The 27,248-nt window shown below is 44.1% G+C and overlaps 2 protein-coding genes across 2 annotated transcripts; one reads left to right on the top strand and one right to left on the bottom strand.

Annotated features, from left to right (window-relative positions):
* The first annotated feature begins 1,165 nt into the window (after positions 1 to 1,165).
* Positions 1,166 to 26,940, top strand: LOC129625217 (short palate, lung and nasal epithelium carcinoma-associated protein 2A-like). Its single transcript, XM_055543334.1, has 10 exons — positions 1,166 to 1,313; positions 3,650 to 3,794; positions 5,712 to 5,816; positions 16,389 to 16,565; positions 18,841 to 18,922; positions 19,418 to 19,490; positions 19,948 to 20,010; positions 20,063 to 20,153; positions 24,566 to 24,643; positions 26,832 to 26,940. Exons 1-10 carry the CDS (start codon positions 1,166 to 1,168, stop codon positions 26,938 to 26,940), a joined length of 1,071 nt encoding a protein of 356 aa, XP_055399309.1.
* On the bottom strand, positions 7,819 to 15,489 carry LOC129626146 (transcriptional repressor CTCF-like; the record flags this gene model as incomplete). The annotated part of the gene is given in 3 exon segments (XM_055545356.1): positions 7,819 to 7,824; positions 13,428 to 15,198; positions 15,200 to 15,489. Coding segments are annotated over 3 exon segments (2,067 nt in total), but the record flags the coding sequence as incomplete, so codon positions are not given.
* Positions 26,941 to 27,248: the final 308 nt, after the last annotated feature.

Consider the following 27,248-nt stretch of genomic DNA (forward strand, 5'->3'; position numbering starts at 1 on the left):
AAGAGGCATAGGGATGAAAGTGAAAGTGTTAGTATTTCAGTTGTGATCAACTCCTTGCGACGCCATGGCCAGTAGCCCACCAGGCTCCTCTGTCCATGAATTTCTCCGGGCAAGAACACTGGAGCCATTTGCCATTTCCTTCTCTAGGGGATCTTCCCGATCCAGGGATTGAATCCGTGTCCCCTGCATTGCAGTCCTTACCATCTGAGCCACCAGGGAAGCCCTTCAGAAGGTTCCGGGGGCAAGAGGCAGAGGGGTGGGGCCACTTGAGTTCACTAATATTTTGAATAGAGCAAATTAAGAAATAGATTCAATTAGGAGAAGTGTCAAATTGATGAGGAATGCAATGTCATGATGTGGTACCCACTTATTTGCTCATACTTTTATTTGGCAAAATTTACTATGTTGTACTGTGCTAAGAAATTGCCTGCCAATGCAGGGGACAAAAGAGACGTGGGTTTGGTCCCTGGGATGGGAAGATCCCCTCAAGGAGGGCACACCACCCACTCCAGTATTCTTGCCTGGAGAATCCTATGGTTTGAGGAGCCTGGCGGATACAATCCATGGGGTCACAAAGAGTTGGACATGACTCAGTGACCAACACTAACACTGTTGTAGGTGCAGGTTTTTTGCTGTAAGTTGGGATTTCAACCATGAAATAAGTCACAATCCCTCCTCTAAGGAAGTCACAGCCTGGTAGGGAAGGCAGGCAATTTGTCACTAATTGGTACCCAGGACTCTGCACAGTGAATGAAGGCAGCAAGATGGTGGAGTGGGGCCCCCTATCACAGACTCTGGTGAGAGGTCTAGAGGACATGACGGCCTTCTGAAGCTGAAAAGTCAGTAAGAAGTGACTCAGCTAAAAATGAAAAGAAGAGGAAAGTGTTCCAGGCAGAGAAGCCAGCATGTGCAAAGGACCTTCAGTGAAGAGAATTGACCTGACTTTTCACATCGTAGCTCCTTCATTCACTGGTTGTTTATCTCTGGGCAAGAAAGTTTCTGTAGCTTCCTCACCTGGGCTGCCCGTCTATAAGAGAGCAGATAGCCACGTCTATCTTCAAGAACTGTTGAATGTAAGAGTGATAGGTGCTCATCCGAGATCCTGTTTCCCTGTGGGTAATTCTCACTCCTGATCCTCCCATGACTGTCCAGGTGTCAGGACAAGATGGTTCAGCTTTGGAAACTTGTTCTCTTGTTCGGCCTGCTTGCCAGGACCTCAGCATCTCTTCTTGACAGTCTTGGCAAGGATGTTCTGAGGAAGCTGCAATCTGGTCTTGAGAAAGGACTTGACAACCTTGACAGTACACTTGAAAGTGAGTCACAACAGGGATGATCAGTGGCACCTGGGAGCTTGCTTCCTAAACACTAAGCCTGTATTAGCAAAGGCTGCCAGCAGGAGTGCACCTTATGGGTGGTTTACCAAGAGAGGTGACTAACTGGTTCCTAGAAACAGGCATTACTTTACTGAATATCACTTTGCATCTTGTATCATGATAAACTATGATAAATATTCATAGGATAAATTCCTAAAGGTGACATTTCAAAAGTTCAAAAGGTATGCATATTTTAAAATACAGTACAAAATTATGACCAATCTAGACAGCATATTAAAAAGCACAAACATCACTTAGCCAACAAAAGTCCGTCTAGTCAAGGCTATGGTTTTTGCAGTAGTCATGTATTCTTGTGAGAGTTGGACTATAAAGAAAGCTAAGTGCCAAAGAATTGATGCTGGTGTTGGAGAAGACTCTTGAGAGTCCTTTGGTCTCCCAGGAGATCCAACCAGTGCATCCTAAAAGAAAGCAATCCTCAATATTCATTGGAAGGACTGATGTTGAAGCTGAAACTCCAATACTTTGGCCACCTGATGCAAAGAACTGACTATTTGAAAAGACCCTGTTGCTGAGAAAGATTGACGGCGAGAGGAGAAGGGGATGACAGAGGATGAGATGGTTGTATGGCATCGCTGACTCGATGGACAAGAGTTTGAGTTAACTCAGGGAGTTGGTGATGGACAGGGAGGCCTGGCATGCAGCAGTCCATGGGGTCGCAAAGAGTCAGACATGACTGAGCAACTGAACTGAACTGAACTGAGCTGAACATATTGAAAATAATCCCATATGTTAATAGTTTCTCTAATCATCTGTGAGAGTATCTTTTTTTTCTACTCTTGACAGCACTGGTTTGGACAACTGAAATTTTTTCCAGGCTCACAGATGAAAGGTTATAATTCATTTCAGTATTCCTCTAATTATGAAAGAATTGGCTCATTTTTTTCATAGTTTATTAGCCATTTATATATTGCAATTTAAATATTTAAATTGTATTTGTAGCATATTCTTCTTTGGGTCATTCAATTTTCTTAGTAATTTGTATTAACTAATTGCAAAAAGATTCCTACCTAGACCAGGTAGCTTTAAAATTACCTAACTTTCTAGTGTATATTTCCTAGTAATTCTGATTTCTTGAAAGAACTTGGTCTTCTTTTCACTTTTTGGAAATATTACTAGCACACTGCTAATCATTCTTTACATGAGAAGCTAAATTCTGAAAATTACTGCCCTTCAAAACTTGCCAGGGCTTGAGAGGGACTGTGCGATAGTTGCTCCGTTGTATCCAACTCTTTGTGACCCCATAGCCTATAGCCTGCCAGGCTCTACTGTCCATGGCATTCTCCAGGCAAGAATACTGGACTGGGTTGCCATTTCCTTCTCCAAGGGATCTTCCCAACCCAGGGACTGAACCCAGGTCTTCTCCATTGGAGGCAGATTTTTTTTACCATCTGAGCCACTATAGAAGCATGGCAACTTGAAAGATACAGGAGGGACCCACTTTCCAGCTTCTACTGATAAAACTGAGCTCAGAAGCAGAAGTGTCTGCATCAAAGTTACTTAGTAAGTTATAGGACCAGATACATTTCATCCCTGCATCACTATAACTAGGTACTGCCCTTTGCAAAGCCACATTGCAGTGCTTTGATTACATACATTTTTGTGCAGCTCTTTCTTATTCTTTCAGCTAGTTGTTGCCTTGTTGTTTCTCACATGAATTATTTTCCACAGAGATTATCTCAATACTTTTGAAATGTGCCATTCTACATCTGCCACGTCACTGGCTCTATCAAATCCCTCTTCCTCTGCCCATTAGGACTCTGTCCTTGTTCTCCTATATGCGTCATCTCTTTCTAGGCCTCATGCAAAGCTGTCATTCAGGGATTCCTATTTGCCACTTTCATTATTTATATTGGTATATTTCCTTTGATTCTAGATTCTCCAATTCTTATTCTTTTCTAAGTTTATTTTGTTTGCATGAGCAGCTCATTAGTGCTTCACTACTAGATGCTGATGTGCAATCAAGACTTATTGCCTGTTCAGTGGGTTGATTGCTCTGTTGACATATAACAAGTATATATTAGTGTGAAGGCAGTGTAGAAAGAACAAGGTCTCCTAGCTGTGTGAGTTTGATTCATTTCTTAAACTTCTGATATTTTATTTCCCCATCTGAAACTGCAGATATTAGTAATACCGACTTTGTGGATTTGTTACAAAGATTAAATGAAATAACATAGGCAAATTGTCTCATTTAGTACCTGGTGCCTAGGACCTGCTTCTTAAGCTGTGTACCACACTAAATGGAGACTGTTTTGCAGCTATCGTTCAGCAATTGAAGACTGATTTCACGCTTCCGCAGGAATCCAATACTTCTGAGGAGAGCCAGGAGAAGGCTGAGGAAACTGAGAACTTATTGGAACAACTCATTTCTGGAATTTTTCGGGTAGTGTACAGACTTACCAGGTGAGTTAATGCTTCATTTGGAGATCTTTGTTCCCAGGAAAGAGAATAGATCTCCTTGGGGATATAAGTTTAACATGAAAGACAGAAAGTTGAATAAACCTTGTGTTTTTCTCAGAAGGCTTGCCTGGTAGCTCAGCTGGTTAAGAAACTGCCTGCAATGCAGGAGACCCCAGTTCAATTCCTGGGTGGGGAAGATCCACTGGAGAAGGGATAGGCTACCTACTCCAGCATTCTTGGGTTTCTCTGGTGGCTCAGCTGGTAAAGAATCCACCTGCAACACAGGAGACCTGGGTTTGATCCCTGGGTTGGGAAGATCCCCTGTTCTTGCAGAGCAGAAGTGGTCTGAGGCCAACTCTACTAGAGCATGGGAAAATTAGAGTCAGGGCTGCAGGCCCTGTTTGGCTCTCATGAGTTTGGGAGTTCTCCTTTTGTGATTTCAGGGTCAGGATGAAGGTTCTCTTCACCGCCACCTCTACATGTTTTCTGGTACCTAAAGTCCCATTCCCAAGGAATAAGACTTTTCTTCTCCGAATATAGCTGAGTATAAAAGTCTGAACAGTCTCAGGAGAGAAGAAAGTAGAATTCACACCACATAGGCAGCCTGTCCTCCTGCCTGGAAAATCCCATGGACGGAGGCGCCTGGAAGGCTGCAGTCCTTGGGGTCGCTGAGTGTCGGACACGACTGAAGCGACTTAGCAGCTTAGCAGGCAGCCGCACATGAAGTTTGGAGTCAAGACATTCCAGGTTCTAATTCTGTCTCTGCATAAAAAAGAATGAAATAACATTTTCAGCAACAAATGGATAGATGTAGAGATATCATCTTGCCTGGAAAATCCCATGGATGGAGGGGCCTGGTGGGCTGCAGTCCATGGGGTCACTAGGAGTCAGACACGACAGAGCGACTTCACTTTCACTTTTCACTTTCATGCATTGGAGAAGGAAATGGCAACCCACTCCAGTGTTCTTGCCTGGAGAATCCCAGGGATGGGGGAGCCTGGTGGACTGCCGTCTATGGGGTCGCACAGAGTCGGACATGACTGAAGCGACTTAACAGCAGCAGCAGCAGAGATATCATACAAAACGATGTAGGTCAGACAAACACAAATATCATAGATATGACTAATGTATGGTAATACAATATGATAGAAAAGAACTTGTACAAAACAGACACATGGAGATAAAAAAAAAAACTCATGGCTAACAAAAGAGAAAACAGGGTGGAGGATAAATTATGAGTTTGGCATAAATATACACATACTACTGTATATACAATAGACAACTAACAAGGACCTACTATATAGCACAGGGAACTATACTGAGATATTTTGTATAATCTATAAGGGGAAAGTATCTGAAATAAAAATACCTCTATATCTACATATATCTATATCTCAATCACTTTGCTGTACACCTGAACTTAAAGAAAAGTGAGCGTGTTAGTCACTCAGTCTTGTCTGACTCTTTGCGACCCCATAGCCCACCAGGCTCCCCTGTCCATGTTTGTCTAGGCAGGAATGCTGGGGTGGGTTGTCATTTCCTTCTCCAGAGGATCTTCCCAATCAGGGATCAAACCTGGGTCTCCTGCATTGCAAGCAGATTCTTTACCCTCTGAATTACCATGGAAGCCTCTCACCTGAACCTCACACAACATTGTAAAGCAACTATATATCAATTTAAAAGAAAATCCACCTCTGGCACATATTCACCCTTGGAGTCTTGAGGAAAATCACAGCTGTCTGATCCTCAGTCTGCCATGCCATCCAATGGAGAGAATCCAACCCCTGAGCACGGCTCTCATGAAGACCAAAGCAGGCAAGGTCCATGAGGCTCAAATGCTCAGCACAATGCTGACACAGAGAGGAGCCCGGAAATGGCGGTCAAGAGGAATGACAAGGGTGAATCGTGGTTTTTGCACAGGGTGAAAATCAGTAACCTGCACATCCTGGATATCACATTAGAAGCGACTTGTGGAAACAACACTGAAGTGAGGACCCCCATCACTGCTGACATCAACGTGAAACTGTGAGTATGGTTTAGAATCTGTGGTTTGGGAGATGCAGTAAGATATGGTCAATGAATCTCCAATCTGGAATAAGGCACTTTTCTTTGCCTCTGCCTTAGTCTCCCCATCTATAAAATAAGGAGGACTTTGTAACTCTAGAATCCTCACCCTTAAAATGTTCTAAGAAACTTTGCCCATAAACAAATCCCTTTTGAAAACTCCTCCTTGAAATATATTTCCAAAGTCAAAACACTTATCTAATTATAAAATTTGAAAATTGAGATTTTATAACTCTTTGGCAAAGTTTCCTCCAGCATCATTTTGTCTCTCAAGATTCTCTTTAAAAATCAGTGACCCAGAGGGATGGTATGGGGAGAGAGGTGGAAGGGGGGTTCAGGATGGGGAGCACGTGTACACCCGTGGCGAATACATGTTGATGTATGGCAAAACCAATACAATATTGTAAAGTAATTAGCCTCCAATTAAAATAGATAAATTTATATTTTAAAAAATCAGTGTACAGCATGTAATGAAGAGCATGTGAAAATTATGTGGAAATACAATTTCTAAGTATTTTAATTACTTTGAAGCTACAAAGAGATAGAAAATGAGGATGTGTAGAAGAGTCTTTATAAATTAAAGTGCACTATGACTTCATCATTCATTAGTTATGAGATCTTGAGATAGTGACTTAACTTCTCTACACCACATGTTTCCTCATTCTGAAAACAGAGATAATAATAGTGCTTTCTTCTCATGGTATTGCTATCAAGATTAAACGGATTAATTCAGGTAAAACAATTGTTTTGGAAATACCTAATGCAGCATTTTTCTTAAGAAATGTTAGATCTTATTTTTATTTTAATCATTGGTGTGATACACTATAGAAATTTCACAAGCCAAACCCTTGTGGCCAGGAGAAGAAACTCCTAATGTGAGAATATAGATTCCACAAAGAAAACAGAAAATATTGACATTGTCCATGTGTTGTTCAGTCACTAAGTCCTGTTTGACAGACTTCAGTACACCAAGCTTCCATGTCCTTGTTCATAGAGATCCCATATAATGTCCACATAAAAGAGAGAATAAGGTGGGCAATATGACGAGACTTCTCCATTTCTGTTCACTGTGAATCTATTTCCCTGCAGGCCTGTGTTGGGTGAGATTGTCGATTTGGTCCTCAAGTTTTGTGTCCACGTTGAAACTGATGAAGAGACTGGTGTCTCCCAGGTGGTCATGGAAGAATGAAGGAATGATCAACACAGTATCTCACTCACCATGCTGGGCAGGTCAGGTCCACACATCTCAGTAGAGCTGTGGGATCTCAGAGGGCCTGGGACCCAAAATTTCAGTCCTATTCCTTACCTGGGAGGGAGCATAGTAATGTAAAGAAGAGGAAGACTCTGGAGTCAAGCTAGCTTTGCCACTTCCTTGTGGTTTTGTAATCAATTTAGCCTCTAGCTGCTTCAGCTTTCACATCTGTAAACTGAGGATGGTAATAATACCTAACTCATAGCCTACTGTGTTAGCCAAATGAGAAAATGAGTGTTTAGCATATAGGCTGCAACATACTAAGCTCTCAGGTAATGATAATATCCATACTGACTGAGACAGGAGTGTTAACCTCTCTGACCATGACTGTGAATTGCTGTATTTCACCTTCAACTTTATGTGTTTTGTTTCATGCTTTTTTGAAGTTATGTTGTTAGATGCCTGCACATTTAACACTGTTATGTCCACTCGAAGAACTGACCCTTCTCATATTACATAATGTCCCTCAATAATAATAATAATAATTCACTGTGTTTACCTTCTTGCCACTAGTTACTAGAGATGGCAAGAGAGTAGTAAATACCTACCACGGGCTCTAATTTCATATTTGAAATGAGATCTTGAAAACTTAATCCTCTCCATTTCAATCACTTATCTCTGGTAACCCGTCAAATCTATGTCTTAAACTGTGTGCTTGAAAAAGCATGTTTAGCCCAGGCAAGAGGGTGGAAGGAGAAAGGCTGATCCTGGTCATGGCTGGGAGAGAAGCGATCTGGAAGCTGAAGGCTGGGGAAGGTTGGCCTTGGCAAAGAACAAGGTAGAACCATGAGCAGACGTCAGTGAATCCTGCCTCAACAAGGGATCTGACCACAGGTTGCCTAAGACACCCCTAAAACTAAAGATAGGCTCTGCAGCCTATCGTCGGAGAAGGCAATGGCACCCCACTGCAGTACTCTTGCTTGGAAAATCCCATGGGCGGAGGAGCCTGGTAGGTTCAGTCCATGGGGTCGTGAAGAGTTGGACACGACTGAGCGACTTCACTTTCACTATTCACTTTCATGCATTGGAGAAGGAAATGGAAACCCACTCCAGTGTTCCTGCCTGGAGAATCCCAGGGACCGGGGAGCCTTGTGGGCTGCCGTCTATGGGGTCGCAGAGTCGGACACAACTGAAGCAACTTAGCAGCAACAGCAGCAGCAACAGCCTATCATTACTTGGAAAGACTGAGATGTAAATCCAAATGCCTGAGCCCTGCTGGACCCTGCATAGCCTATAGTCCCAGGGAAACCATCCTGCCTTCTTGGATTCAGTGTCTATATCCACTCTGTGGAATTATCCACTCAGTGTCTAATTCCACTCTACTTCTCCAAACACTCTGGGGGCTTTCTCTCTACTATGGGTGAAAACTCGGGCCCTCCCAGGGCCATCTAGGCTCTACCTGATCTGGGTCTACACCTTGCCCACTCTGCCCTAGATGTGCTAGCTTTTTTTTAACTTTACAATGTTGTATTGGTTTTGCCATATACCAAAATGAATCCGCCACAGGTATACATGTGCTCCCCATCCTGAACCCTCCTCCCTCCTCCCTCCCCATACCATCCCTCTGGGTCGTCCCAGTGCACCAGCCCCAAGCATCCAGTATTGTGCATCGAACCTGGACTGGCAACTCGTTTCATATATGATATTATACATGTTTCAATGCCATTCTCCCAAATCTTCCCACCCTCTCCCTCTCCCACAGAGTCCATAAGACTGTTCTATACATCAGTGTCTCTTTTGCTGTCTCGTATACAGGGTTATTGTTACCATCTTTCTAAATTCCATATATATGTGTTAGTATACTGTATTGGTGTTTTTCTTTCTGGCTTACTTCACTCTGTATAATAAGCTCCAGTTTCATCCACCTCATTAGAACTGACTCAAATGTATTCTTTTTAATGGCTAAGTAATACTCTATTGTGTATATGTACCACAGCTTTCTTATCCATTCATCTGCTGATGGACATCTAGGTTGCTTCCATGTCCTGGCTATTATAAACGGTGCTGCGATGAACATTGGGGTACACGTGTCTCTTTCCCTTCTGGTTTCCTCAGTGTGTATGCCCAGCAGTGGGATTGCTGGATCATAAGGCAGTTCTATTTCCAGTTTTTTAAGGAATCTCCACATTGTTCTCCATAGTGGCTGTACTAGTTTGCATTCCCACCAACAGTGTAAGAGGGTTCCCTTTTCTCCACACCCTCTCCAGCATTTATTGCTTGTAGAATTTTGGATGGCAGCCATTCTGACTGGCGTGAAATGGTACCTAATAGTGGTTTTGATTTGCATTTCTCTGATAATGAGTGATGTTGAGCATCTTTTCATGTGTTTGTTAGCCATCTATATGTCTTCTTTGGAGAAATGTCTATTTAGTTCTTTGGCCCATTTTTTGATTGGGTCATTTATTTTTCTGGAGTTGAGCTGTAGGAGTTGCTTGTATATTTTTGAGATTAGTTGTTTGTCAGTTGCTTCATTTGCTATTATTTTCTCCCATTCTGAAGGCTGTCTTTTCACCTTGCTTATAGTTTCCTTTGTTGTGCAGAAGCTTTTAAGTTTAATTAGGTCCCATTTGTTTATTTTTGCTTTTATTTCCAATATTCTGGGAGGTGACTCATAGAGGATCCTGCTGTGATGTATGTCGGAGAGTGTTTTGCCTATTTTCTCCTCTAGGAGTTTTATAGTTTCTGGTCTTACATTTAGATCTTTAATCCATTTTGAGTTTATTTTTGTGTATGGTGTTAGAAAGTGCTCTAGTTTCAGTCTTTTACAAGTGGTTGACCAGTTTTCCCAGCACCACTTGTTAAAGAGATTGTCTTTAATCCATTGTATATTCTTGCCTCCTTTGTCAAAGATAAGGTGTCCATATGTGCGTGGATTTATCTCTGGGCTTTCTATCTTGTTCCATTGATCTATATTTCTCTCTTTGTGCCAGTACCATACTGTCTTGATGACTGTGGCTTTGTAGTAGAGCCTGAAGTCAGGCAGGTTGATTCCTCCAGTTCCATTCTTCTTTCTCAAGATTGCTTTGGCTATTCGAGGTTTTTTTGTATTTCCATACAAATTGTGAAATTATTTGTTCTAGCTCTGTGAAGAATACCGTTGGTAGCTTGATAGGGATTGCATTGAATCTATAAATTGCTTTGGGTAGTATACTCATTTTCACTATATTGATTCTTCCAATCCATGAACATGGTATATTCCTCCATCCATTAGTGTCCTCTTTTATTTCTTTCACCTGTGTTTTATAGTTTTCTATATATAGGTCTTTGGTTTCTTTAGGTAGATATATTCCTAAGTATTTTATTCTTTTCATTGCAATGGTGAATGGAATTGTTTCCTTAATTTCTCTTTCTGTTTTCTCATTATTAGTGTATAGGAATGAGGGATTTCTGTATGTTGATTTTATATCCTGCAACTTTACTATATTCATTGATTAGTTCTAGTAATTTTCTGGTGGAGTCTTTAGGGTTTTCTATGTAGAGGATCATGTCATCTGCAAACAGTGAGAGCTTTACTTCTTCTTTTCCAATTTGGATTCCTTTTATTTCTTTTTCTGCTCTGATTGCTGTGGCCAAAACTTCCAAAACTATGTTGAATAGTAATGGTGAAAGTGGGCGCCCTTGTCTTGTTCCTGACTTTAGAGGAAAAGCTTTCAATTTTTCACCATTGAGGATAATGTTTGCTGTGGGTTTGTCATATATAGCTTTGATTATGTTGAGGTATGTTCCTTCTATTCCTGCTTTCTGGAGAGTTTTCATCATAAATGGATGTTGAATTTTGTCAAAGGCTTTCTCTGCATCTATTGAGATAATCATATGGTTTTTAATTTTCAATTTGTTAATGTGGTGTATTACATTGATTGATTTGTGGATATTGAAGAATCCTTGCATCCCTGGGATAAAGCCCACTTGGTCCTGGTGTATGATCTTTTTAATGTGTTGTTGGATTCTGATTGCTAGAATTTTGTTAAGGATTTTTGCACCTATGTTCATCAGTGATATTGGCCTGTAGTTTTCTTTTTTTGTGGGATCTTTGTCAGGTTTTGGTATTAGGGTGATGGTGGCCTCATAGAATGAGTTTGGAAGTTTACCTTCCTCTGCAATTTTCTGGAAGAGTTTGAGTAGGATAGGTGTTAGCTCTTCTCTAAATTTTTGGTAGAATTCAGCTGTGAAGCCGTCTGGACCTGGGCTTTTGTTTGCTGGAAGATTTTTGATTACAGTTTCAATTTCTGTGCTTGTGACGGGTCTGTTAAGATTTTCTATTTCTTCCTGGTCCAGTTTTGGAAAGTTGTACTTTTCTAAGAATTTGTCCATTTCTTCCACGTTGTCCATTTTATTGGCATATAATTGCTGATAGTAGTCTCTTATGACCCTTTGTATTTCTGTGTTGTCTGTTGTGATCTCTCCATTTTAATTTCTAATTTTATTGATTTGATTTTTCTCCCTCTGTTTCTTGATGAGTCTGGCTAATGGTTTGCAATTTTATTTATCCTTTCAAAGAACCAGCTTTTGGCTTTGTTGACTTTTGCTATGGTCTCTTTTGTTTCTTTTGCATTTATTTCTGCCCTAATTTTTAAGATTTCTTTCCTTCTACTAACCCTGGGGTTCTTCACTTCTTCCTTTTCTAGTTGCTTTAGGTGTAGGGTTAGGTTATTTATTTGACTTTTTTCTTGTTTCTTGAGGTATGCCTGTATTGCTATGAACTTTCCCCTTAGGACTGCTTTTACAGTGTCCCAGGGGTTTGGGGTTGTTGTGTTTTCATTTTCATTCGTTTCTATGCAAATTTTGATTTCTTTTTTGATTTCTTCTGTGATTTGTTGGTTATTCAACAGCGTGTTGTTCAGCCTCCATATGTTGGAATTTTTAATAGTTTTTCTCCTGTAATTGAGATCTAATCTTACTGCATTGAGGTCAGAAAAGATGCTTGGAATGATTTCTATTTTTTTGAATTTACCAAAACTAGATTTATGGCCCAGGATGTGATCTATCCTGGAGAAGGTTCCGTGTGCGCTTGAGAAAAAGGTGAAATTCATTGTTTTGGGATGAAATGTCCTATAGATATCAATTAGGTCTAACTGGTCTATTGTATCATTTAAAGTTTGTGTTTCCTTGTTAATTTTCTGTTTAGTTGATCTATCCATAGGTGTGAGTGGGGTATTAAAGTCTCCCACTATTATTGTGTTATTGTTAATTTCTCCTTTCATATTTGTTAGCATTTGTCTTACATATTGCAGTGCTCCTATGTTGGGTGCATATATATTTATAATTGTCATATCTTCTTCTTGGATTGATCCTTTGATCATTATGTAGTGACCTTCTATGTCTCTTTTCACAGCCTTTGTTTTAAAGTCTATTTTATCTGATATGAGTATTGACACTCCTGCTTTCTTTTGGTCTCTATTTGCATGGAAAATCTTTTTCCAGCCCTTCACTTTCAGTCTGTATGTGTCCCCTGTTTTGAGGTGGGTCTCTTGTAGACAACATATGTAGGGGTCTTGTTTTTGTACCCATTCAGCCAGTCTTTGTCTTTTGGTTGGGGCATTCAACCCATTTGCATTTAAGGTAATTATTGATAAGTATGATCCCGTTGCTATTTACTTTATTGTTTTGGGTTCGAATTTATACACCCTTTTTGTGTTTCCTGTCTAGAGAAGATCCTTTAGCATTTGTTGGAGAGCTGGTTTGGTGGTGCTAAATTCTCTCAGCTTTTGCTTGTCTGTAAAGCTTTTGATTTCTCCTTCATATTTGAATGAGATGCTTGCTGGGTACAATAATCTGGGTTGTAGGTTATTTTCTTTCATCACTTTAAGTATGTCTTGCCATTCCATCCTGGATTGAAGGGTTTCTATTGAAAGATCAGCTGTTATCCTTATGAGAATTCCCTTATGTGTTATTTGTTGTTTTTCCCTTGCTGCTTTTAATATTTGTTCTTTGTGTTTGATCTTTGTTAATTTGATTAATATGTGTCTTGGGGTGTTTCGCCTTGGGTTTATCCTGTTTGGGAGTCTCTGGGTTTCTTGGACTTGAGTGATTATTTCCTTCCCCATTTTAGGGAAGTTTTCAACTATTATCTCCTCAAGCATTTTCTCATGGCCTTTCTTTTTGTCTTCTTCTTCTGGGACTCCTATGATTCGAATGTTGTAGTGTTTAATATTGTCCTGGAGGTCTCTGAGATTGTCTTCATTTCTTTTAATTTGTTTTTCTTTTTTCCTCTCTGATTCATTTATTTCTACCATTCTATCTTCTAATTCACTAATCCTATATTCTGCCTCTGTTATTCTACTATTTGTTGCCTCCAGAGTGTTTTTGATCTCATTTATTGCATTATTCATATTCTGGTCTTCGACCTGAATGATGGGCTGGGTCTGTTTGGGCTGGTTGGTTCTGCCAGGGGGGCGTCCTCTCCATTTCTTGGCAGGTGGTGGGGCTGGGGTCACTGGCTGGGGCTCTGGCTCAGGTTCAATCTCCATGTCAGGCTCCTCCTCATCCTCATGGTCATCCAAGTCTGGCTCAGCATTTTCACTGTCAGAGGAGTCCTCCTTTTTAGAACATATCTTTCTCTTTCTTCCATGTTTACTCTTCTTTGTTTCTCCTCCATTTTCCCCTTCTACACCATCTGGACCAGCACAATTATCCGCAGGTCTTGCCATAGTATTCCAGCGTGTAAATGTTTTCCCACACTTAGAACAGACAAAGGCCGCAGGGACAAAGTTGGGGTCATGATAGTGTTTGAAGTGCATGTCAAGGAGCTGTTTCTGACGGAAGGTCTTGTCGCAGTGGCTGCAGGCGTAAGGCTTCTCCCTGGTGTGGGTGCGCTTGTGCATGATCATGTGCCTCTCCTGTCTGCAAGCATAATCACACTGATCACACTTAAAGCACTTCTCATTCTTGTGTGACTTCTGGTGCTGGATGAGGGCATAGCACTCATGAAACACAGTATCACAGTACCGGCATTTCTTGCCCTGCTCAATGTAGGAATGCTGCTTTCGCAAGTGGACACCCAGATCACTTTTTCGGGCCATGACAGTGTCACAGTGGGGACAGTGAACTTTGGCCACATTTTCTGTGTGCTTCTGTAAAATGTGCATCTTCATGGTAGCACTTTGGGTAAACCGTGCATGACAAATATAACATTCATAAGGTTTTTCCTCTGAATGGGTTCACATGTGCCTTTTCAGCTTGTATGTGTCCCTGCTGGCATAACTGCACAAGCTGCACGGGAAAGGACGCTCCCCAGTGTGAGAGCGAATGTGACGTTTTAATTTGCTGACTTCTACACTGGCGTAATCGCACGTGGAACACTTAAATGGCTTCTCATGGGTGTGTTTGTAACGACGATGCCGCACCAATTCTCCACTAGTCACAAAGGCCATATCACAGTCTGGGCACTTGTGAGGACAAGTACCTGTGTGTGTGTTAAGGTGATTCCTCAGAAGGGTGACTGTTCTGAATGCCCTGCCACAGAGATGGCACTTATGTGGTCTCTCATCAGTGTGACTTTTCATATGCCGATCCAAATTTGAACGCCGTGGACATGTATAACTGCAAAGCTCACACTGGAATGTCTTCTTTACACCTTTCTTTTTAATGTTTGTTGGCTTTGGAGGCTTCATGTTACCAACCACTTTCTCTGCATTAACCTCTGACAGCAGACCCTCCCACTGCTCTTCCTCAAAATCATACACAGACACATCCACATCTTTGCCCTCCTCTGTGTAATGCAGTTTGCTCTTTTTGGTTTTCTTTGTTTTTTTTTTGGCTGGTGGCTGATAGTCTGGGTCTTTTTGCCAACTAGGATCTTCCTGAGGTGGAAGTTCCCCTTGCTGTACGGTCTCCACCTCTCCATTGGCCCCCGCTGTTACCACTTGAAACCCTTCAGACAAAGGTAAGGTGTGACATATCACGGGTTCACTTTCTGCAAGGCCCTCTTTAGACACTTCCTTCTCTTAAGCCCCCTGAAGTCCTTCTACTGAAGTGGTAGCAACAGGTACAGTCACAGGAACAGGTACTTGTACAAGCTGAAGCTCTCCTATGTTGATAGGCTGTTCCTCCATATTTACAACATGCAAGGTTATAATCTGGGTATCATCCACCAGCCTCTGCTTCTGGAGCGACTGCACCCTCCATGACTTCAGTCTTCATCTGAAGAAGGGTAGGATCCAGCTGTTCCATCATCACCATCTGTACACTGCTACTGACGTCCTGGACCACCTCACCACCATCAGTCTGGTTCTGGGGAAGGTGGCAAGCGTCCTCTCCCTGGCCCCCTTCCCGGCGTCTCTGGTAAGTCTTTCTCCCCTTTCCTTTAATGAAAGTTTCAGACTCTTCCACAATGGCTTCAACCGCCTCACCTTCCGTTTCCCCTTCCTCTCCGTGGCTGCAAAGTCAGTTTGAGCAGGGAAAACAGAACTCAGCTCTCAAGCCTCTGGTCAGCAATCTGTCCGCTACTGCATCTTGTTCTTTGGACCCAGGTCTGTAATCATTCTCCGCGCCATACCCCCCGCAGCGCTCGCTCCGCCGCCGCTCCACCGCTCCGGCCACCCGGCGTCCCCAGCCAGCGCCGCGCACCCGCACCGGCTTCCGCTGCCACTGCTGCAGCCGAAGAAGCAGCTCCGCGTACGGTTTAATCGTTCCACAGGCTCGGACACAAAATGGCGGCGGTGCGGTGCAGTGCTCATTTTTATTTTAATCATTGGTGTGATACTTTATATAAATTTCACATGAGCCAAATCCTTGTGGCCAGGAGAAAAAATTCCTAACGTAAGAATGTAAATTCCATAAAGAAAACAGATAGTATTTACACTGTCCATTTGTTGTTCATCAACTAAATCCTATCCAACTCTTTGTGACCCCATGGACCGCAGCACACCAGGCCTGTACTTGTTCATGCTGCTGCTTCTAAGTTGCTTCATAAAGGGTGCTGCCGTCGTGTCCGACTCTGTGCGACCCCATAGACGGCAGCCCACCAGGCTCCGCCGTCCCCGGGATTCTCTAGGCAAGAATACTGGAGTGGGTTGCCATTTCCTTCTCCAGTGCATGAAAGTGAAAAGCGAAAGTGAAGTCGCTCAGTCGTGTCCGACTCTTAGCGACCCCATGGACTGCAGCCTACCAGGCTCCTCCGTCTGTGGGATTGTCCAGGCAAGAGTACTGGAGTGGGGTGCCATTGCCTTCTTCGGTACTTGTTCATAGATATCCCATATGATGTCCACATAAGAGAGAGACTAAAGTGGGCAATGTGAAGAGACTTCTCCACCTCTGTTCACTGTGAACCTATTTCCCTGCAGGCCTGTGTTGGGTGAGATTGTCGACTTGGCCCTCAACTTGGTCCTCCAGTACAGTGTCAGCGTTGAAACTGATGAAGAGACTAAAGTCTCCAAGGTGGTCGTGGAAGAATGCAGGAGCGATCAACAGAGCATCAAACTCACCGTGCTGGGCAGGGCAGGTCGACACATCTCAGCAGAGTGGGGATGTCAGAGGAGTTGGGACTCATAATTTCAGCCCTATTCCTTACCTGGAAGGGAGCAGAATATGGAAAAAAGAGGTTAGACTCTGGAATCAAGTTAGGTTTGCAACTAACTTGCAGTTTTGTAATCAATTTAGCCTCTAGATGCTTCAGTTTTCACATCGGTAAATGAAGGATGGTAAGAATACATAACTCACAGGCTACTGTGTTAGCCAAATGAGAAAACCAAGTGTTTACCATACAGCCTGGCACATACTGAGCTCTCAGTAAAAATAATACCCCTGCTGACTTTCAATCTCTTTGTTCTTCCCCTTACTGAGACTGGAGTGCTGACCTCTCCAACCATACCTGTAAATTGCTATATTTCACCTTTCAGCTTCATCTGTTTTAGCTTCATGCTTTTTGAAGCTCTGTCGTTAGATACATGTGCACATTTAGCATTCTTATGTCTACTTGAAGAATTGATGCATCTCATATTACATAATGGCCCTCAATAATAATAATAATTCACTGTGTTCATCTTCCTGCCTCTAGCTAGGAGAGGGCAAGATGAATAGTAAATGCCTACTATGGACTCTAATTTCAGATTGTCCCCTAACCATCCTCTACTCACTGAAAAATTCTCAAAAATGACATCTTAAAAACTGTGTCATCTCAATTTAAATCACTGATCTTCAGTAACCTACCAAATGTACATCTTAAACTGTGTGCTTGAAAGAACATGTTTAGCCCAGAGAAGAGGGTGGAAGGAGAAAGGCTGATCCTGGTTCTGGCTGAGAGAGAACTAGTCTGGAGTTGAAGGCTGGGGCAAGTTGGCCTTAGCATATAACAAGGCTGAGTCATGAGCAGAGGTCAGTTCATCCTGCCCAACAGGTGTCTAATCACAGCCTTACCTAAAGACCCCCAAAAGAAAAGATAGGATAGGTCTGCAGCCTATCAGCACTTGGAAAGACTGAGATGTCAGTCCAAATGCCTGAGCCCTACCGGACATTGCGTAGCCTGTAGCGCCAGGGAAACCATCCTGCCTTTCAGGTCTCAGTGTCCGTGTCTGTAAAATGGGATTCCACTCTGCTGCTCCGAACTCTCAGGGGGCTTTTCTTTCCACTTTGGATGCAATCTCAGGCCCTCTCAGGGTCATCTAGGCTCTACTTGATTTGGATCCACATCTTGCCCACTCTTCCCTGGACCCGCTAGCTTTTGGTCTGAGCCTCAGACAAACTCCTTCCACTCAAGACTTGTGCACGGGCTGCTCAGGCACCTAGGACACCTTTCCCGCATCCCATTTCCAGCTGTGTCTCATCGTCTAGGGTCTAAAACAAGGTTCCTCTTCTTCTCTCTCAAAAGATTCTACTCCTGCCCTTCTCATTACTTGTCACAAGTTGTCATTAAATATTCAATCGTAAGTTTACTTCATTTATTCCTGCAGCCAAAAATGTGTGGAGCAGCCGCTCCATACAGGCAGGCACCATCCTGAGCTCAGGAGAATGTGACTGCCGGCGAGGTGCTTGTTCTCACGGAGCTTAGTCCCTGGAAGGAACAGCAGACGGGAGCGTTCAGTCCAGCAGTAAAGAACCCACATGGAAAATGTTCGATTGCCATCATCCCTGGGCAGAACAGCACACCAAACAGGGCGCTGTGACAGAAAGCCCTCCCTTAGGCAAGCAGCCACAGGGGCTGCCCTGGGGAGGTGAGAGTTACGCCGAGAGCTGAAGGTGGGAAGGAGTTAGCCTTAGGAAAACCTGTTAATACTGGGTAGGCCAAAAAGTCTTTCGGGTTTTTCCATAAGCTCTTGCAGAAAACTCCAAACGAAACTTTTATCCACCCAATATTCAGGTACCATGTTAGGAGCTGCTTGTGCTTTGTTCATCTATATGTCACCAGTCAGTCTTGTTTTTGAGCACAGAGTTGGTGCTCTCTAAATATGTGTTAATGAATGGATGGATGACTAGACGCATGGATGGATGGAAGAATGGGTAGATGGATGGGTGGATAGAAGAATGGATGGATGGAAGAATGGATGGATGGAAGAATGGGTAGATGAATAGAAGAATGGATGTTTAGATCAATGAGGTCTTAAGGTTGTGATGAGACTCTCATGAGCTATTGGGGTGGGCTGCTGGTCAACCATGAGGTTCTAAGTGATGATCCCCCTGGGGAGAGGCCCAAGTCACCTGGCTTCACGGTGCCCCACCATCTTCCACCCTCTTCCCACTGCTCTTGCTTGGCTGCTCTGCCAACTTCACTGACCTTTGTCAGTTTCCTCTCTTCTCCAGGCACAATGGACTGCTCAACGAGGTTGTGGACTTTGCAGTCAACCTTGCGAATGAAGTGTTGTCCCTGGTAACGCATTACGAGGTGAGTCCCCCACTCCTAGGGTGCAGATCCAGGCCTGGTGGGGGCAGGTGTGACTTCCCCTGGCTGGACTGTACTCTCTGGGCACCTTCCTTTCTGAAGGGCCAACTTCCTTGGAGCAATCAGTTGCTACCTGCCCCCTTCACTCAGCCTGGCCTGGGGAGGAGGTGACCAGGGGCCTGATATGAGCTGAAATCACTGGGTCCACACTTGAACCATTTACCATACCCATGGACTGCCGTTAGGCCTTTTAGCTAATATTTTTCTTCATTAAATATAATTTTAATTCATTTAAATAAAAAGAAATCTGTACATACCATAGTTCAGATTCATTGCATCATATAAAGAAACCATATATACCACGTGCCCGAGATTTGAAAGATTCTATATTACTCAACTCTGGAAGGGGGCTGGGAATCTGGCTTTATAAAAAAAAAAGTCCTCCATGTTGCTCTGCGATTTTCTGAACTTGAGTCATGCTCAACGTGTGTTCCTCAGACCAGCAACAGTGACCTCCCGTGGACGCTCATGAGAAATGGAGACTCAGATCACACCCCAGAACTGCTGCTCAGTAATTTGCATTTTAACAACATCCTCAGGGAATTGTAGGCACACAAAATTGTGAAAAATACAAAACCATTTCTCTATGGTTCCCAGGGCCCCATTTCACTCTATAAAGTTTCAGAGTCCAGAGGTCAAGGTTTCTAAGGGCATAGTGTTCTAGAATGTTAAAAGTCTAGATTCTTCAAGATTCTAGGATTCTAATACTCTGAGGTTTTAGGATTCTAGTGTCCTCTGGTTCTCAGATTTGGGCCTTCTAGGTTTCCACTGTTCTAGAATCCTAAGTAAGGGTCAGAAGTTCTGAGGCCCCCAGTACTGAGCATCTCTGTGGGCGGCAGGCAGGGTGCTTACAGCAGATAATAACCAGTCTTCTTCCTTCTCCCATCTCACCTCACAACCTCTTTCTTTCCTTCCCTCCCTGCATTTCTGTGTCTCTCTCTCTTTCTCTGGCTCCTTGTGACTCTCAGCTGTGCCCACTGGTCCACAGTTTCTTGAAAGCCTGGATGCGGATTATGTTAAGAACCGCATCGGTAAGTCACAGCTTGGGGAAATGGTGAGGGGGCATCCTATGCATCCTTACAGGGGAGGGCATGCTGCTCTATGCCAGCTGCACCGGCAGGTCTGGTCAGGGGACCCTGGAGAAGTTGAGGACCCTTCGTTGTGAGCAAGTCAGGTAAGTGTGGCTGGAGGTGTCCCTGCAGACTGAGGGCCTCTGAGGCCTCTGAGAGGTTCTATTCCTCCTTTGTCACACTGGCAGAACCTGCTGCCCAGAACGATGTGACAAAGAGGACAGGCTAGATCTGGGTTCAAATCCTGGATATTTTCTTAGCAACTGTGGGGTGGGGGTCAACAGGTTCCACCTCTCTGAGCCTCAGGTTCCTCCCAAGTGAAAGGAGATTGTAAAAAATGCTGAGCTGATGAGTGGATTTAAAGAAAAAGCAGAAAGAGCTTAATATCCAGTAGGCATTGTTAATCAACACCACCCCTCACCTTTTATTTCTTATGAGAAGCTGTGGCTTCACCTCCAACCCCTGGAAGTTCTTCTTGACCTGGGTCTCTGGCAACACTGGGGTTACTGGGGCTGTGGGGCGGGGGGGGGGGGGCAACAGAAATGGGGTAACAGTGTCAGGGTCCTGGAGCAGTTCTTCTAGAAAATAGCCACAGACACAGTCCATTGGGCCATCACTCTGTGCTTCTTATATACTATCTCACTGGATCCTTGCAATGACCCTGTAGGGATGGGTAATATCATCATACCCATTTTACAGATGAAGTAACTGAGGCTCAGAGAGATGGAGTGATATATGAGAGGTCCCATGGCTGTCAAGTCTGACCCGCTGGATGGTTTCAGCCTTTAGTGTACAATTTCTATTCAGCTTCCAGTGCTGGAACCTGAGACCTGCTACTGATTTGTTCTTTCAGATGAACTTTATGAAATCCCAGAGGCAAAGTAAAGAGCACAGATGAGGAAAACCTCTGCGATGCCTGCCTGCTGGTGAGGGCCGGGCTCTGGGCCCTGGGCTAAAGGAGGATAAGCAGTAACCCCCTCCTCCTGCCCCGCCACACACACGGACACACACACAGGGGTCTGTGGAGAAGCAGAAGCAAAGCTTGGCTTCTTTTCCTTCTCTAGCAGACTGAGCCCTGATCTTGGTCACAGACCAAGTCCTGACTCTTGACACACACCCAGACTGCATTTGATTCTGCTCTCTGACTGAGCCTAGAACACAGTCAGACATAGCTTTCACTCCAGTTGCTGACTGAGCCCTGACTGAGCCTCTATCCACTGGTCATGGATAGAGCGCTGACCTGCATCTCAGTCTGACCCCTGATTCTGATCATACGTTGAGCTCTGAACCCTGGCTCCTCTGAGCCTTGCTCAGTCTTTTCACATCGGCCATTGTTGCTAAGGTGAGGGGGTGGGAGGGTGAGGGGGTGAGGAGGGCTCAGTGCCAGGTGCCAGAGGGAGACCCCAAACCACAGGTGCCAGCCCCTCCCCGAGCCTCAGAGCTCGCAGGGCTTGTGTGGAACCACTCCTGCAACTGTGTCCGGTGAACACATGAGCCGTTAAGGTCCCTGGGGTGTCCATGCCTCACACCAGGGTCTCCTTCCAGATTGGCCCCCGGGGACGTGACTGAATCTCTGACCCGTCTCCCTCTGGGACGGTCGGTGCTGCCACCATCTCCCAGGACTGACAACTGAGCCCAGTCAAAGGACACTCTCAGATAATCCTCCCTGCAACCAGGACACACTATGCTCGTCACCCTCCACCCCCAGCAATAAAGAGCCATTTCTGCATCCTGTGTGGCCCATTGCACTCCTTCCACTAGGATTTCAGGGAAGGCGAGGTACGGGCAATAAGGGCAGCAGAGGCCTGGATCCGTAGCTGGAAGGAAATTTGGGGATAATGCAACCCCTCTTCCATGTCTTAAAAAATAGGAACACTGAGGCCCAGGATGGGCAAGAAGGTGACCCAAGGTCACGTGGAGACAGCCTCACTCTGCTTCTGCTAACACCACCGCCATGATGGAGGGCTGCCTTCACCAGCACACCTGACCTCATGACCTCCTCATAGGACCCTTCTGCAGGAGACACCAATCTCGTCACCAATGGACAGATGAGGAAACTGAGGCTCATAAGGACAAGTGACATATTGAGATTACAGGGAAACAACTGGCAGGACTAGGCTTTAAACCCATGGGTGTGGGATCTCTTTCTCAGAGAGGAGACGACCCATCTCCCACTACTCAGCCACCTCTCCCCAGCCCCCAGCAGGTCCCGCTGTCCTGGCTTTGATCTCTCCTGCCCAGGACTGATGAGTTTTCTCTCGGGTCCCTTCTCAAAATGCAAGTCCTCAGTTTCCCCTTTGCCCTGGAGTCTGGAGCACAGAACCCTTTACTCACAGCCATGTCACCGCTACAGAGGATAGACCCAGGCTATCACCTCAGGGACCCCGGGCCTCTCCTGTCCAGGAGGCCATCTGACTTTCCTGCCAAGAGGGCCAGGGAACATTTGCCCATGTTGCCAAGGAGCCATCTCAGTGCTGTGTGCAATTCTGTGAGGGAAGAACCGGCTCTCGTCCTCAAGGGAGACTCGGGTTAAGAGAGGCCAGGGTCACACGGAGGCCTGAACCAGCGCTGCTTCACTCAAGGGCCTTCTGTCTGAAGGATGCTCCACAAGGTCAAGTCACCATAGGGGGCCCTTGAGGCCCCTGGGGCAGCTGGAGGGGCCTTGGACCAGCTCTCCCAAGAGACATCAGTTCAGGCTGTGCTGGGGCTGCTGACACAAGTGAGGTGAGAGGTTGGACAGAGCTGAGCTTGACTTGGTCTCTGCCGTTGCCAGCTGTGTGATCTCAGGCAACTTACTTAACCTCTCAGAACCAGTCCTCAAGCCAGCCCTATGGAGTTAACAGCAAAACCTCCCTCGTTGTGTTGATGTGAGAATTAAATGAGTCAATGAGTGGAAAGTGCTTTACCAGAGTCTGACACTGGTGAGCACAAGATGAATGTCAGCCTCTCACACTGGAATCCCTGCTACACGGTGTTGAGAAATTCTGTATTAAATTTTTATACACTGTATCTCACTCAATTCTGATTTCTACTGAGTTATGCAGTGAATGGTTCTTGGAGTAGGTGTGACAACTGAATCTCAGAGAGGTGAAATGACTTCTCCAGGGCAACACAGCCTGTCAGAGGCAAAACTGGGTTCCATTTGAAGTCAGAGCTGGTTCTTCCCCTGCTGGCCATAGCAAAGAGATGAGAGTTTTCCTCTGCATCCTATTTTCTGACAATCCAAACTCCCACAACAGTACACAAGGAGGTCTCACAACTCAGGACTTCTCTTGAGCAGTAGCCCGCTTGGGTCAGTGCTGAGCCTTTGTCCAGGCTGTTCCATCCACCTGGTCATCATTACTTCCCTCCTTCCAGCTTCTCAGTCCTCCTCAGCCCTAAGTCTCTGCTCAGGAGCTGTCTCCTGGTAAGTGGGGGCCACTCCTCAATGTCTCCCCAACAAAGAGGCCATGTTTTCCAGCTGGTAGATCTACCCAAGCTACCCCGTCATCATTGTCCCATACAGACAGAGGGTTCAGGAAGTGTCAGCTCTCATAAAAAAGGTTTACACGTTTTTAGTCATCTATTTCCATTTTTTGGTAAGAAAAAAATTGACATTTATCACTGTATAAGTTTAAGCCAACGGTTTGATTTCTGTGTACCATGAAGTGATTATGACAATAGGTTCAGCTAACATTCAAGTTCTCATATAGACACAATAAAAAATAAAGGAAAAAGAACAACAGTGTTTCCTTGTGATGAGAACTCTTAGAATTTGCTCTCTAACTAAGTTTCTATATGTCATACATCACTTCTAGCTGTAGTCATCATGTTGTACATTATATCCTAGTATTAAAATGTGAGGAAGAATAGCAATAAATGCCTACATAAAGAAGCAAGAAAAACCCAAATAAACAACCTATCTCTATACCTTAAGGGATTAGAAAAAGAAGAATAACTAAGCCCTAAGTTACCACTGAAAGAGTACAATAAAGATTACAGCAGGAGTGAATTAAATAAGGAGAGAAAAATAATTGAAAATATTAAGCAAACTAATATCGGTCCTTTGAAAATGTAAAAAAAAAAAAACTGAAAAACCCCTTAGCTAGATCTCATGACTCACAAGGGGACTTTAGGTCTCCACATGTTGCCTGGGGCTGATTTTTCCTCAAGATACTATTTATATACAAATGTTTTGGCAAAGTTCACTAGAAAAAGAAGCTATACAAAGGGGATGAGACAATGTATTGATATAGTGCCTTGATCCAAGTGTGCCTGAAGTCCTCCTTGCCACAAAAATTTCAGTTCAAATACATTTCCCGCTTCTTATTTTTTATTTTTATTGAAGCCAATGTGAGTCAGCTTATGCCATTCAAATCCACAGGAAGTCCTGACAACACATTTGTAGATTCATATCTTCCTCCTTCATTCTGATGCCTACTCGAGGGTCACACAACCATGTTGGAAACATAACAGACATCAAAGCCACAGGAGAGCGTAGAGGTCGTCATTTTCACCTCTTTGCTGGAAAGTCTAGGGAGACTGTGGCCCCGGCGAATGGCTTGGCACTGCGGGTGCACCTCATCACTGGTGCTCACGACAACACGCTTAATAGGTATGGAAAAGGATATTGAGGTTCAGGGAAGGACGGTGACTACCCTAGGTCTCACAAGGACAGGAGCCCAGTCTTTGCATCCACAGGGAAGGTCAGGTCACATTGAGGCCAGCTGGTGGGGCAAGATATTCCTTGGACTTGGATATGTTTATTCCTCAACTACTGCTGTTTGAGTTGGTTATTACCCTTGGTGCATTGGGCCCCTGTCAACCTGGAACATCTGGTCCAGGAAGCCCAAATGGGTGTCCACTTGGCACCGGCAGAGACCTCTGAGTCACCTGTGTCCATCTCCTCCAGTCCCCCAACTGCATCTCATTTCTGGAATTTTTGAAGGCTTACAGGATGAGTTGATGCTTCATTTGGAGATATTTGTTCCCTAAAAAGAGAATGCATCTCTTTGGGGACATAAGTTTAATATCAAAGACCAAAAAGTGAAAGTGAAAGTCATTTAGTTGTGTCCAACTCTGCGGCCCTACAAACCATACAGATCATGGAATTCTCCAGGCCAGAATATTGCTGTGCCTAGCCATTCCCTTCCCCACAGGATCTTCCTAACACAGGGATCGAACCCAGGTCTCCCACATTGCAGGCAGATTCTTTACCAGCTGAGCCACCAGGGAAGCCCATAGTTGGTTGAGTCACTCATGTAGACAAAGGGTTCCTCTTGGAGTGCTGTGCTCTGCTGTGCTTAGTTGCTTATCATGTCTGACTTCTTGCACACCCATGGCCTGTAGCCTGCCAGCCTCCTCTGTCCATGGGGATTCTCCAGGCAAGAGTACTGAAGGCATGTGCCATGCCCTCTTCCAGGGGATCTTCCCAACCCAGGGATCAAGCCCAGGTCTCCCACATTGCAGGCGGATTCTTTACCGACTGAGCCACCAGGGAAGATGAATAAACCTTGCGTGTTCTTACAGAGCAGAAGTGGTCTGAGGCCAACTCCACCAGAGCTTGGGAAAATTAGAGGGCTGTGGGAGCTGTCCAGGTATCTCATGGGTTTAGGCTTTCTCTTCTGTGCTATCAGGGTCAGGATGAAGGTTCTCTTCACCCTTACCTCTACCTGTTTGCTGGTGCCTAAAATCCCTTTCCCAAAGAGTAAGATTTTTCTTCTCTGAATATAAGTGAGTATAAAAGTCCAAATGGCCTCAGGAGAGAGGAAACTAGAATTCATACCATGTAGGTGGCCCACACGTGAAGTCTGGGAATCAAGCAGCTCTGGGTTCTAATTCTGGCTCTGCATAAAAAAGAATGAAATAGTAACATTTGCAGCAACAAGTGGGTGGATGTAGAGATAATCATAGTAAATGAACTAGGTCAGACAAAGACAAATATCATAGATAACACTAATTTATGGAATCTAAAATATGATACTAAAGAACTTGTACAAAAAGACTCATGGACATAAAAAGAGAAAAAGAAAAAAAAAAACTCATGTTTACCAAAAGGGAAAGTAGTGTGGAGGATAAATTAGGAGTTTGGCATAAATATACACACTCTACTATATATACAATAGACAACCAACAAGGACCTACTATATAGCACAGGGAACTATACTCAATATTTTGTAATAACTTATAAGAGTAAAGAATCTGAAATAAAAATACCTCTCTCTCTCTCTCTCTCTTTCTCTCTCTCTATATATATCTATATATCTGAATCACTTTGCTGTACGCCTGAACCTAATGAAAAGTGGAAGTGTTAGTTGCTCATTTGATCTGACCCTTTATGACCCCACAGACTGTAGTCCACCAGGCTCCTCTGTCCATGAATTCTCTAGGCAAGAATACTGGAGCAGGTTGCCATTTTCTTCTCCAGGGATCTTCCCAAACCCGGGATCAAACCCAGGTCTCCTGCATTGCAGGCAGATTCTTTAACCTCTGAGCCACCATGGTTGTCCCACACCTGAACCTACATAACATTGTCAAGCAACTAGATATATCAATTAAAAAAAAACAAATTCTGGTTCTGGCTCATATTCGCCCTTAGGGTCTTGAGGGAAATCACAGCTGTCTGATCCTCAGTCTGCCATGCCATCCAATGGAGAGAATCCAACCCCTGAGCACGGCTCTCATGAGACCAAAGCAGGCAAGGTCCATGAGGCTCAAATGCTCAGCACGAGGCTGGCATAGAAAAGAGCCCAGCAATGGCTGTCAGGAGGAATGACAAGGGTGAATTGTGGGTTTTTATACAGGGTGAATATCAGTAACCTCCACATTCTGGATATCATATTCGAAGCAACTTCTGAAAACAAGGCTAATGTGAGGATCCCCATTACTGCTGAAGGCATCGTGAACATGTGAATAGCCTTAGAATCAGGTTTGGGAGGCACAGTGTGGTATGGCCAATAGGTCTGCAATCTGAAATCAGGCACTTTTCCACCCTGCTACCTTACTCTCTCAATCTGTAAAATAAGGAGGCCTTTGCAACTCTAGAATCCTCACCTTTAAAATGTTCTAAGAAACTTTTCCCATAACCAAGTCTCTAAAACAATCCTCCATATTTAAAATAATAACACATGTAATTATAAAACTTGAGAAGTGAGAAGACATGAACACTTATTCCAACATCATTTTTTCTCTCAAGATTCTCTTAAAATAGCAGTGACCAG

The sequence above is a fragment of the Bubalus kerabau genome, chromosome 13 (genome assembly GCF_029407905.1).
Source record: "Bubalus kerabau isolate K-KA32 ecotype Philippines breed swamp buffalo chromosome 13, PCC_UOA_SB_1v2, whole genome shotgun sequence".
NCBI lineage: Eukaryota > Metazoa > Chordata > Mammalia > Artiodactyla > Bovidae > Bubalus > Bubalus kerabau.